At 36.0% G+C, this 13120-nt stretch overlaps 2 protein-coding genes across 3 annotated transcripts; one reads left to right on the plus strand and one right to left on the minus strand.

Annotated features, from left to right (window-relative positions):
* Positions 1-261: 261 nt before the first annotated feature.
* On the plus strand, positions 262-3273 carry LOC112707794 (adenine nucleotide transporter BT1, chloroplastic/mitochondrial). Of its 2 annotated transcripts, XM_025759764.2 has the most exons (4): positions 262-1359; positions 1787-1948; positions 2032-2543; positions 2854-3273. In XM_025759764.2, exons 1-3 carry the CDS (start codon positions 760-762, stop codon positions 2497-2499), a joined length of 1230 nt encoding a protein of 409 aa, XP_025615549.1. In that variant the 5' UTR covers positions 262-759; the 3' UTR covers positions 2500-2543; positions 2854-3273. The 2 variants fall into 2 exon arrangements, with proteins under 2 accessions (XP_025615549.1, XP_029144079.1); XM_029288246.2 differs by lacking the exon at positions 2854-3273 and having other exon boundaries at positions 2032-2852.
* A 580-nt stretch (positions 3274-3853) lies between these two features.
* Positions 3854-6948, minus strand: LOC112769013 (DEAD-box ATP-dependent RNA helicase 52). The gene is made up of 6 exons (XM_025813430.3): positions 6166-6948; positions 6001-6084; positions 5669-5911; positions 5382-5549; positions 5166-5279; positions 3854-4742 (listed from the first exon to the last, which is right to left on the minus strand). Exons 1-6 carry the CDS (start codon positions 6817-6819, stop codon positions 4125-4127), a joined length of 1881 nt encoding a protein of 626 aa, XP_025669215.1. The 5' UTR covers positions 6820-6948; the 3' UTR covers positions 3854-4124.
* Between the last annotated feature and the right edge of the window lie 6172 nt (positions 6949-13120).

Here is a 13120-nt window from a genome sequence, read left to right on the forward strand (position 1 = left end):
CTGTGGCTTAAGATAAACTTGATTAAAAAAAAATTGAAAATGGAAAAGATATATAAAATATAATGAACTACCAGTTTTCCTAATTTCTTTTTTTTTTTTTTCTTAAGCATTGTTTAAAAATTTGATTGTCAACGCTATCATACTCTATAAATTGAAAATCGAAATTTTACATAAATAATAAATAGCTGAAGTTATGACAGATAATTTAGCATATTTATATATAAATTTAATCATTTAAATAGTTATAATATTTTGTACATTATCCAAATTTAAATGGACAAATTATAGTTTCCTTTGGCTCTTGGATCAAACAAAGGAAACAAGTTCCATAAAGGTAAGAAGCAGAGCATTGAGAACTACACCATCTTTGCTCTCTTCTCTTCTTTGCCTTTGTTGCCGAGGCAGAGAGAGAGAGTTTCTGGTTTGTGTTCTTCGTCAATATTCCTCATCCAAATAAAATTCCATTTTTTTATTTTTTGTTTCAACTTTAACTTTATTCCTCAGTTCATTGTGTTCCTCAGCCCTGGTCATTCCTAGAATAGTAGAATTATTCCCTTTTTTCATCAGCTAAGTTTAGTCTATGTTATTATCACCTCCAGAATTGGCATATTCTTGTGTCCCCATTTTCTCAAAACCATCTTTAATCTCTCGACACTTTATAAAGTTAATATTTTTAAAACGAGTTGTAGTTCTTATACAAGTATCAAACCACTTGAAGGAACTAGCTTGTCTTTTGTAGCTTAAGATATATCATTGGACATGGGAAGGGTGCAAGGTGTTGAATATGGCTGCAGAGATGTAGTAATACGCAGAATAAAGTTAGAATGGGTATCACATGGGGATAACGTTCATGTTCATCCAACTGGCCTATTTGCAAGTGTTGGTCAAGCAGGATTTGGCTTTGGTATTTCACCAAATCCACCACCTGCTCGAGACAATGCCGCAAAACTCCCCTTGGCTAATTCTTCCATGAAGAACGTGTTGATACCTGATGAGTTTGGTTTTCAAACTACAACAAGGTTTAAAGGATTTTTGTTGAGTGATGAGCATGAAGAAGCTGCACTTGAAGTTGATGAGGAAGGCCTTATGATGAATAAGAAAAGGAAGAAGGGGTTTAAGCTGAAGTTTAAGATTGGGAATCCATCTTTGAGGAGGTTGATAAGTGGGGCTATTGCAGGTGCAGTGTCAAGGACTGCGGTGGCGCCGCTGGAGACCATAAGAACACATTTGATGGTGGGGAGCTGCGGACGTAGCTCCGTTCAAGTGTTTCAGTCTATCATGGAAGTTGATGGATGGAAAGGCTTGTTCAGAGGAAATTTTGCTAATGTCATCCGTGTTGCTCCAAGCAAGGCCATTGAGGTGTGTGTACACAAAATTATTTCGAATATATGGTATGATCCTAGATAGCTTTTGTTTCGTGTATTTGTCATTCAAAATTCATAACCAGTGCCACTTTTCAAATAGCTTCTTTCACCATCTTAGTTGAACTATAACTGCTACTTTTTTTATCTGCCATTTCCTTTGTTGGCACGAATTGATTCATTGGAATTTATCTATGAAAGATCAATTATGATTATTCACTTATTTAGAAGCTGGAAATGCCTGACATGTGAAGCTGGAAGGGGACAACTAGCTTAATATTTGGCTTGTTGTCTTCTTGTTTGAACTTACAATCACAATGTTTTATAAACTTCTACTCTCAAATTCATCTATACCACCAGCCATATATAGAGCCTTAATTTAATCAACTTAATTAAATTCTAATGACATCTGGTGGGACATGCAGCTGTTTGCTTATGATACAATCAAGAAGCAATTGTCTCCTAAACCTGGAGAGCAACCGAAAATCCCTATTCCTGCCTCATTAATTTCAGGAGCTGTTGCTGGAGTTAGCTCTACCTTATGTACCTACCCTCTTGAGCTACTCAAAACTCGTCTAACTGTCCAGGTATGCACTCATATAGAGACTTGTTGATCCTGATCTCATAAGCTGTAAGTGACTTAAGTTTCATGACATGTCATAAATGGCAGAGAGGGGTGTACAAGAACTTGCTTGACGCATTCCTGAGAATTGTTCGAGAAGAAGGTCCTGCAGAGCTTTATAGAGGCCTCACCCCAAGCCTAATTGGTGTAATCCCTTATGCTGCTACAAACTATCTTGCCTATGATACACTGAGAAAAGCTTACAAGAAAGCTTTGAATAAGGAAGAAATTGGGAATGTGATGACCCTCTTAATTGGATCTGCTGCTGGTGCATTCTCAAGCACTGCAACATTTCCACTTGAGGTTGCTCGTAAGCATATGCAAGCTGGGGCTATAAATGGAAGGCAATACAGTAACATGCTTCATGCCCTCATGAGTATACTCGAGAAGGAAGGGGTTGCAGGGTTGTATAGAGGTTTGGGACCAAGCTGCTTCAAGCTAGTTCCTGCTGCAGGGATTTCTTTCATGTGCTATGAAGCTTGCAAGAGAATACTTGTTGAAAATGAAGAGAGTTAGGAACTGAGTGGATAGCTGCAATTCGTTCCACAGGATTTTTATTGGTATTGTTCCCTTTTTTTTTTCCTTCATTCTTTTTTGGCAGAGGAAAAGAGAAGTGATTCTTGGTGCTAATTGTTAGTTTTGAAGGTTTTTTCTTCCCCGGTACAATACTGGACCATATTAACCTTTCCATACGTAGACCATAGTGATATTGAGCATACTCAATGTATTTCATATCTTGGTTTTTCTTTCTCATAATGTTTTTCTACCCTCTCAATACTGACAAGTTCTGTAGAAAACTAATAGCACTTGTGCAAACTCCTTTGTGTGGAATAACAGTTTTCAAAATAATTACCTTTGCTTTTTGAGCAGGCTTAATTTCCACTTGAATCATCCTTTGTAAAGCCACTTTTGTGGCAAGTTACAAGGCTGGAAATTATTACACTCCACAGATGTATGTCTCAACAATGTGATGGATTTTCTTTGCATATGTTTTGGCGATGTTTGGGTTTGCTATATCCTAAAAGAGACTAGAAGCCATCCTTAGAGCTCAAAAGTCAAAACACAACTTGGAAAGCATCTCATTGATCCATTGACTTTTTTTTGGGTTGAAAAGTATCTCATTGATGCAGTGACTTCTTTTTTTTTTGTGATTTCTCTTGGGAGTTTTATTTTTCTAATGCAAGAGTGTTTTTCTTTATATTTGGAGAGATTCTATTATTTTTTATTATTATTAGAAACATAATCTAGCTGTTGAAAGGTGTACCATATAAAAATTACTCAACTTGATTTTAGCTCAGTGTCAGATTAAAATATTAAATTAGTCAAATGTTATTAGTGGAAGATAATTTACTCATGGAAATCAATATTTAGATACTTATTTACCTTATTCATGATCATGCATTGAAAATGCATGTCTTTAAGGCATTATAGAATAAAAATAGTGGAAGATAATTACAAAGAAAGCGATTCAAATGAAACACTTACATATGTACAAAAGAGCCATGAAAACTGGGGAATAATCATGAATAAACTACTGCATTATAAAAAAGAGACAGACACACTAATTAACAACACAGCTCTGTGGAACGTAAGTCCCATGGCATCATCCTCAAGGAGAGGCAGATAAAGATCAGTGGATGATGACAACCACAGCCTCGTCGTCATGCTCGAACAATTCTACATTCTACATATAAACCACTAAATCTTGTTCCTGTACAAAGTACTGCAAATCTAGAACTTTAGTATTCAAAATTTAATTCTTTTTATATATTAATAATTATCAAAAGTTATACATACATCTTCCTACAAGAAGATCAGTCATTCACATAGATATTATAAGTTTGATAGCGATTCTCAAATTATTGGTAACGAAGATTAAACAGCAAAATAATCATTGTGATCTATAAGTCAACTATCATTTGTCAAAACAAATTCACACCAAGTATTTGGCACAAAGACACTGATAGTGCACTAGCTAGCATCTACAGATTGAGCTTCTTCTGTTACTTGTAATAAGACCCAAAAGATAAAGGGTAAATGTTACCACCTAAGGTGGGATAACTACTCCACGACATAACTCTCTATATGGCATAAATTTAGTTCCATACAAAACAGAAAAGTAAAATAATTGAACAATCTATCTAGTCCCATCCAGTTGCAACAATCGATGCATAACCTCCAGGACCATCTTCAACGTTGCCACCTCCATACAAGTCAGTATTGGCATAAGTATAATGACAACTGGTAGCAGGAGGAACTGAATTTGCCATCTCATAAGATGACGAATCAGCATATTCATTGGAGTCTTTTATGTCAAATGTATAATCAGCATTATATGAATCGCCAAAAGTAGTGGAGTGGTTGTCATAATTCTCCACTTCAGGTTCAGTAACATTTCGGAAGTCACGGCCACCATACTGCTGAGATGGATGGCTACCACCAGTGCCATCATATGGTGAAGACTCACCAGCATATTGGCTCAGCCAAGAAGGAATTTCTTGCTTTGCTTCCTGCAAGAGGTCAACAAGAGGCTTTGCAAGATGATTGTTCTTGTAGCTGAAGAAGCCAGTGGCAAAACCAGATTTGCCAGCACGGCCAGTTCTGCCAATTCTATGAACATAGTCATCAATGTTTCTTGGCAAATCATAATTGATGACATGGGCCACATGCGGGATATCCAAACCTCTGGAAGCAACATCTGTCGCCACCATGATAGGAGTCGCACCTTTTTTGAAGGATCTTAAAGCTCGTTCCCTTTCCTACATATGTCAATGTAGCCAAACATTAGTAATCAAATTATAAAATGATAAATAATATGGTAAGATAGCATATTAGTTCGCAATTTAACATCCAACATTGTTAACACACGTGTCAAGAAAATCAATGCAATGTTATCAACATTTAAATGTAACAAAAATCATGAAATAACACTTCTTTATACAAAACTACTGACCCAGCGTACTAGTCCCTCAGAAATTACTTGCAGCTTGAACTCAATGGAAAGCATATACCATATCATCAAAATTTGTGATTTGAGAGAATAACACAACACAAACCTTATTAACAATTAAATAAATAAATTATTACTAGAGGAATAACTCAGACAGCAGCCAGCATAAAATAACACAGAAATCGCAACAATCATACAAGAAGACAAGAACGAAAGAAAGACAATGCCTTACCATTTGAACTTTGTCACCATGTATTGCAATAGCACGAAACCCTTTTCTCGTCAAGGTAGATTCTAAAATATCCGCTCCCCTCTTTGTTTCAACAAATACAAGAGTCAAAGCAGGCTGTATTGGAGAAAACAAGTAAACCAAATCAATAATCCAATTAGCGGTATTTAACAAGAAATTATAAGACATAAAAGCATCAGCTACTTGTTTTTTCTTTACCTTCCCGTTGGCGCCACGTGCATTTTGACCATGGAGTAGATCCACTAGATGGTTAATCTTTTCATTATCCTCAACATATTCAACTTTCTGCACAATCAATTCAGTGCTAGAACCAACCCTTCCAACAGATAGGAATATGTAGTTTGATAGAAAGTCAGATGCAAGCTTCTGCAACATAACCAATAAATTGAAAATCAACAATTATTGAAGCAGCCTAACGCAACACCAACAAAATATCGTCAATCACAGGCATACATGCAAGAGAAAGAATGAATTTTCAAGTTCACCTGAATATCATCAGGGAATGTAGCGCTGAAAAGCATAGTTTGCCTAACACCAGGTGGAGGCATGTCCATCTGCTCAACAATCTTGCGTATCTGCTGCTCAAATCCCATGTCCAACATTCGATCAGCCTCATCCAAAGCAAGAATCTTTATCCTTGTCAAAGAAACCCTCCCTCTTTCAATGATATCCACCAACCTCCCAGGAGTAGCAACAAGTATATCAACACCCTTCTCTAAATTCCGCAGCTGTTACATTAATTAATAATTATTAATTAAAAAACAAAAGTTCAGAGCACAAATTAAACCTAGCATTAGCCATAAGCCTGAGAACACACCTGCTGAGTTATTGCAGCTCCACCATAAGCAACAACAACCTTCACTCCAGTTTGATGAGCAAACTTCTTCGCTTCATCATGTATCTACCAATGTTCCAAAAATAAATAGAGAGTAAAAAGGAAAACGGAAAAAGCCAGATAGAAAATAAAGAACATGAAACTAACCTGGCAGGATAATTCTCTAGTAGGAGAAAGAATAAGTGCCGTTGGATATGAAACAGTGCCGCCACGATCACGAACCACAGAAGTAAACCCCGGACGACGATTCTTAAGAATAACAGAAATGATCGGGAAGCAAAACGCCGCCGTTTTACCGGACCCAGTCTGCGCGCACGCCATCAAGTCACGGCCGGCGGAAGCAATGGGAATGGCGTGTCGCTGAATCGGCGTAGGCTTCACGTACTTGCACCGCTCGATGTTCGTCTTCAGAACTTGGTGGAAATCGGTTTCCACGAACGATTCCACCGGCAGGGGAACTTCGTCGCCGCTAACCTCCACCGGTACAGATTCGTACGCGTCGAAGTTGATTCCCCCGCCGGCGCCGGAGGTGGTGTCGTCTTCAGCGTTCAGGTCAAGGTGGTTGAAGTCTTGGGAAATGTGGATGGGAAAGCGGTTATTCCAGTTGGAGGAAGGTTCGTGTTGTTGACAGGAAGAGCGGCGGCCACGTTCCCGAGCACCGGAAGGGGCGGTTGAGTAACCGGCACGACCCTTGCCACGTGGCGCGGGGGCAGAAGAAGTGCTGTATGCATTATCGGAGAAGGGATAAGAAGAGAAAGCATTGTTTTGAGGGTAGCTAGTGGGATTTCGACGCCGTTCCATGGTGGTTCAAAGAAAAGGCAGGTTTTGACTACAGACTTAAAAGGACTAAAAGAGTGTTAAAAAGAGAAGGTTGTTAATTAATTATGGTACTACTAAGCACATGATTAAGTGTAAGAAGAGAATGAAGGAGGAATGGATGTTTTTAAGTTTTTGTTGTTGGGGGGAAGCTGGTGGATAGGGGGAGACGAGGGAATCTTGTGAAATCTTTATTGGGATACGTGTCGACCTTCTATTGGGAATATGGCTGGTGCATGGGGGTTTAGGAAATAGGTTTAAGAGAGAGTGTATGGTAATGCATTTAATGTGGGCGTGAGGAGGTGACGTACCGGTTGTACCCCACGATGCAATTCTCACAACCATCGTAACTTCATATTCCTTCTATCACCTTATTTGCAACTAGAAGCGGCCCTCTCATTTTCCTATAATTGCATATTGATTTGGGAACTACAAATTACATATTTCATTCTCCTTGAACCTTGGTTGCCTTAATTACTTTCCTTTCACTCTTAACTTCAGCATTTACTCTTTCTTGAACCTGGGAATGCATGTCTAGTTAAGGGCGAAGGCACAGGCGCACCTTTTTTTTGGGTGACTTGGCACATGGGCACTTGTGTTAGATAAAAATTATTAGATGATTAGATATATTTTGTTAAATTATTATTTAATAATTTTTAATTAATAAATTTATATAAAAATAATTATATATTAATAAAATTTGAAGTTGAAAAGAGTTGCACTAGTAGAAGAAGGTGCTAGAGAAGAGGGAGAGAGAGAAGATATAAAAGTGAATGAAAATTAGTTGCAGAAGAATAATACAGTCACACAAGCAAGAGTATTATAATGTAGTATTTATACATATATTTAATTATGCTCAACTAACTATGACTAATTCTAATTCACACTAATAGACTTCTAACTGCAATAAATTAATTACTCTCTAACTAACTATTGACTAATTTACTTAAATAGAATTTATATCAGTTAACTTCTCCCTTTAACCGAGAAGTGTAAGATTTGTGACTGTCTAAATAATCCTAATTTAAAATAATATGAGTAAAAAAGTCTTGGTATCAATGTCTTTATCAAAAGATCAGTCATTTGATTATTAGAGGTCATGAGTAGTAGTAACTTGATGACTCTCTCGTTGACTTTGTCTCGAACTATATGGCAATCGGTTTTTATGTGTTTTGTTTATTCAAATAGAATCGGATTGGTTGCCATAGTTAGAGCAGATTTGCTATCAATTACTCACACCAAGTTCATCTAGCAGGCAGAGAAGTCAAAAAAAATTCTCAAGTGGTATTTACCAAGGTTCTATATTCTGCTTCAGATGACGATTTTGACACAATTTACTGATTGCTGCTTTTTTAATAGATCAGCGTTGTGCCAAGAAAGAAGTAGTAACCTATCGCCTAGTATCGGGGCATGTTGCCCAATCCGCATCGATAAAACCATTGAGTTTGAAGTTAGTAGCAAGAAGGAAATTAAAAAGAGCTAGGTCTGTGACTGGAGTGCTCTTCAAGTAACATAAAACTCGCAAGACCGCTTTGTAATGATTATTGAGTAGGAGATTCTAAATATTGACTTAACTTTCTCACCACAAAAGTAATGTCAAGTCTAGTGTTGGTAAGATATTGGAGCTTGCCAATGACCTTTTTGCACAAAATAGGCTTTGTAAGAGGCTCTCCTCAGGTCTTGGGGAGGTGCATTGAATAGTTCATGAAGCAGGTTTGCCTCTAATAGTCCAAATTCTTTTAAGAGATCTGTTGTATACTTCTTTTCATACAATGCCAATCCCTTTGTGTTATAAGTAGGGGTAGCAAGCGGAAAGCCCGTCCCGCCCTGCCTGCCTAACTGCGGGTTGGCGAGCTAAGCACTTCAAAGCTCCTTTTTTTTACTATTAACTACTAAATAATATATATAATTTCACAATCATATTAATAAATTTATAATTTCTAAAGGCATAAAAAATTATATTTTTTATATTTACAAACATTAAATTCTTTGTAATTATAATATCTAATAAACATAATTATAAACCAAATTTTCAACCAAAATATAATTATAAATAATTTCTCCAAAGCAAAATAAACATAATCTAAAACATAATTATTAATATTGTCTCCAAAACAACATAAACAAAATCCAAAACACTCAATTTTCATCTTCATACTCTTGTAAGTTAGGTTGAAAGAAGTTGGATTTTGGCAAAAAAAAATTACAAAAATACTTCCTTACCAAAAAAAACTAAGCCAGACAAGGAAGCCCGCCCCGCCAAAGCTCGTGGTTTAAGCGGTGCGGGTTAGGTGGGTTAGGCAGGTTTTTGCTTTTTGGCGATCCTAATTTCCCAACCTAGCCCGTCTTTTTTGGCGGATTACGTGGGCCGGCCCAACAGGTTTAGATCCGTTTTCTACCCCTAGTTATAAGTAACCATGATTCCCAAGAAGTAATTAAGTTTTTCTAAATCTTTGATGCTGAATCTGGCATCTAGAACTGATTTGATGTGTTCAATCTCATTGGCATCATCCCCTGCCAAGACAAAATCATCCACATATGCTAAACTTGTAGTGAAACCTGAAGTCGTTCATTTGGTGAATAAGGAATATTCTGACTTCGATTATTTGTTGCCAGATTCAGTAAGCACTGAGACAAGTTTGGTATTCCATTGACGGCTTATAACACTCTATCACCCTAAGCTTTACCCTGGCCGTAAAGTAACGGATGACAAAGCGTTACGACAATTTTAAAACTCAAGTATCTTGGAGCTTTTGCAAGGTTTTATATATTTTGTTGTTACTCGTGCAATGTGCTTTGGTTATTGACAAGCGAGATTAACCAACCGTCCTTGTCAGGTACACAATGAAATCACCAATAATATTACATCATCTGTTTTTCTTATCTCAAGTTCTCATCATCATTCCGCTCCACCAACCCACTCTAATTATTTCATCCACTTTACATTACAAACCTAAGTCACTGTCTCTAATTTCATGACAGAAATATCCTGTTTAATTTACGCAGTACATTCTTGCTTGCCCCAAAGTCTAAACACTAGTTAGAAAATCTTAAACAAGTGTTACGGAGGTTTAGAAAGTTAGAGAAATGCTCAAAAACACAAAAATATATTTTCTGCAAAATAAAGTGGTCATGCGTACGCATGTCACCCCTCGCGTACACATGATGAAAAATTTTCGCATGTCGCATATGCGAGCTACATCCGCATACGCAAACATTCGGGATAAAAAGGTTTGCTCGCGTACGCGTGCCATCTGCTGCGTACGCACACCTTAAAAAATATCAATTCCGCGTACGCATGCGAGTTCCGCGTACCTGAGATCACTGACAAGACCGGAAACTTGCATATGCATGAATATGGGTTTTTCCATAACGCTGCTAAATGCAGAAAATTGAGTTTTTTACACAAAACTTTAAACGCGCATAACTTTTTTGTTAAAAATTATTTTCCATACGTTCTTCGAATGTCATAAACTACACGGACCCAATTTTCATTTAAGATAAGTTTCACAAAATTTGGGGGTCCAGAAATCAAATTAAGGCCCGTTAAAATTGGTTAAAAATATATTTTTACCAAATTTTACCAAAGCCTCTAATTTTCAAAACTTCCAAACCAAACCATAATTTTTTCCATACCAATCTCAATACTACACACTTCTACACATATCAATTATTCCTCAATCATTTTCCAACCATCCAAACCTAATCATTCCCAAATAATTTCAATTCATAAATTCCAAATCCAACAATATTTCACCAAATTTTATCACTAAGCTCACATTACCATCAATCATCATCACAATCAATAATTATCATTCATTCCAATCTATCACGTGGTCACTGCCTCAAATTTCACCAACATTTATCATCACAATCTTTAATTACACATCAATTTCTTTCACACGGTCATACCAAAACTCCATCCAATTAATCACACGTATTCCATCAACCAACTCATACCTATTTTAAGGCAATTAGCCTATGTTTCACATGACATTATATATTATCTAAAGAAAACCAAAATTATACATTAGCCGATTTCACCCAAGCTTTCAAATACCACAAAAACCCAATTCCAAGCAAGCCAATTGCCAAATCAACACAATTCAATCTAACTTAAAGTAATTTAATATAATCAAACACTAGGGTTCACAAAAATGACAAAATATGAGGGTTTAGAGAATTCTTATCTTGTCCACTAAAACTTGGGGTGAAACCCACTAATCACTTAAGTTAGATTATTTAATATATTATGTGTGAACAAAAGTGGGAGTAATACATTAGATAATAAATATAAATACGTTATTTAAGAAATAAAAATGTGTATCATTAAAAGTGGGAATAACAAATGTTGCAAGATATTTAGTTATGCACATTTGTCAACGTAATTCGAAAGTAGTGTCTAATAGTAACAACGTATTTTTTATCATAATATTTTTTAATTTAACCTAAGTAGATGTCTTAAAAAAATTAGTTTTAATTGACATATAATTATTGTAACTCAATAGCTAATACTAGATACGATGGCGTCATGACCAAAATAATGTGAAATTGAAGTATATCAATAATTTTTTTAAAGAGAAAAAATAATGTTTTCAGTTGTCAACAGTCCTAGCACTAGTCAGGGAGCTTAATTCTATCCTCTACTTTACGAAGGTCACCTCAACCCTCTCAGGAGATTATAATAGTTGTATTTCCTTTTTGATAAGGGGTTTAATTTGTTTATTGAGAAATGAATATCTTATTACATCATAGGTGCCTCACTCCACTATTGTTTATTGAAAATTTGAATCGAGTCCATTAATTTTTTAATAAGCAACAAATGAATGGTTATGATTCATTGATTTCATTTTTTGAATCCACTGCTACTTTTATGATGCAACCAAATGAATCGTAGTTACATAGGATGATACCGGCAACTTGGGCCTCGCAAAAGTAATTAGGCCTCTATTGGGCCCGTTTGAGTGGTAGCTCAAGTCAATAAAGAAACAACCTTATATGATGATCAACAGAGTTTGAAGATTGGCTTGGGATACAGATTTATTGATCAACCAGTTAGAGAATTAGCTCAAATCTTATATGATGATGCTAGAGGGGCTTCACTTCCCCGCAGAATAATTGGATAATTGTTTTCTGTTTTTTGGGCGGCTAGCCCCGTATAAGTACCAAAAAAAAAAGAAACAACCTTTCCTTGTTTGTCTCACTCGATAGGTTATGATATTGTGTGTGAGAAAAGAAATGAAGTTCCCAACTTCGAAAGAGAAGGAGGAAAGCGCAATAAAGGTGAATAGCACTGTGATCAAGAAAGCAGCGAAAACCACCAACATTGATGCATCACTAGCAAGGTGATCGTATTTACCATGTGTTTACTTTATATGACTCGGCTTATGATATGCATTTCGCTCACACGCGAACAAAGATTCCCTTCCATGACTGCCGTGAACAAAAGCATAAGTTTCTTAACTCTTGTTGTGTTCAATTATTGGACTTGATTTCTAGCTTTTTTTTTGTCATTTTATGAAAAAAAATTCTTTTTACATCCATCCAATCTAAATATAAAAAAATAATACATGGCCCATACAATATTTTTACATCCATCCAATCCAAATATAAAAACAAAAAAAATTATTATTATATTATATTTTTTTCCTAAACTAAATTCATTATTAATTCTTAATATATTTGTTAACAACAATATTTCACACACTTCTTTTGAACCGCAGGACCTCCACTGAACTGCCTGCCTCTAACTGCAGTACCTGCAACAACAATTATCACTTCAATGGGACACGTGTTCCTACCACCAAGTGACATCTACTATCTGCAGCTGTTGAAGGATCTTTTTTTCAGCACCATAGCAAATCCTTTGTCTAAAAGAAAAAGAGAGTGATTTTGCTAACAAGGTTCATAAATTTCTTTGCAATTGTTTAAAACATCTGGTTGAAAAGAAATAAGAGGTTATTTCAGAATAAAAAAAATGTGCCGAAGAAATCATCAACATATGTCTCTTCTTAATTACAAAGAGTGCAGGTGCGAGAATTCCTTTTGTTATTAATGATAATACTGGAGATGATATTGGAATAAGTTACTAGTTTAAGAAATTACTAGATGATTATAATAGGTGTTGTTTTATTGTTTTTCTGACTTTTTCGCTCCACTCTTGTGTGAAGCTTCTTTTGTTTCAAAAAATTTTTTTGCTAACAACGAAAGTTTAATCTTGTCAACTGCCAAGTTAGTAACTAGTACACTAGTACATACCAATAAAGAAAGATTACAATTATTAAAT

This window comes from Arachis hypogaea, chromosome 1 (assembly GCF_003086295.3).
Source record: "Arachis hypogaea cultivar Tifrunner chromosome 1, arahy.Tifrunner.gnm2.J5K5, whole genome shotgun sequence".
Lineage (NCBI taxonomy): Eukaryota > Viridiplantae > Streptophyta > Magnoliopsida > Fabales > Fabaceae > Arachis > Arachis hypogaea.

What these genes read in the sequence shown, in the direction of transcription:
- LOC112707794 (XM_025759764.2), top strand. Translation starts at nt 760, where the DNA reads ATGGGAAGGGTGCAAGGTGTTGAATATGGCTGCAGAGATGTAGTAATA. An exon ending in CTCCAAGCAAGGCCATTGAG is followed by an intron (nt 1,360 to 1,786) that starts GTGTGTGTACAC and finishes TGGGACATGCAG; the next exon opens with CTGTTTGCTTATGATACAAT. An exon ending in AAACTCGTCTAACTGTCCAG is followed by an intron (nt 1,949 to 2,031) that starts GTATGCACTCAT and finishes CATAAATGGCAG; the next exon opens with AGAGGGGTGTACAAGAACTT.
- LOC112769013 (XM_025813430.3), bottom strand. Translation starts at nt 6,819, where the DNA reads ATGGAACGGCGTCGAAATCCCACTAGCTACCCTCAAAACAATGCTTTC. An exon ending in GAGCTGCAATAACTCAGCAG is followed by an intron (nt 5,912 to 6,000) that starts GTGTGTTCTCAG and finishes TTAATGTAACAG; the next exon opens with CTGCGGAATTTAGAGAAGGG. An exon ending in ATGGTGACAAAGTTCAAATG is followed by an intron (nt 4,743 to 5,165) that starts GTAAGGCATTGT and finishes TGACATATGTAG; the next exon opens with GAAAGGGAACGAGCTTTAAG.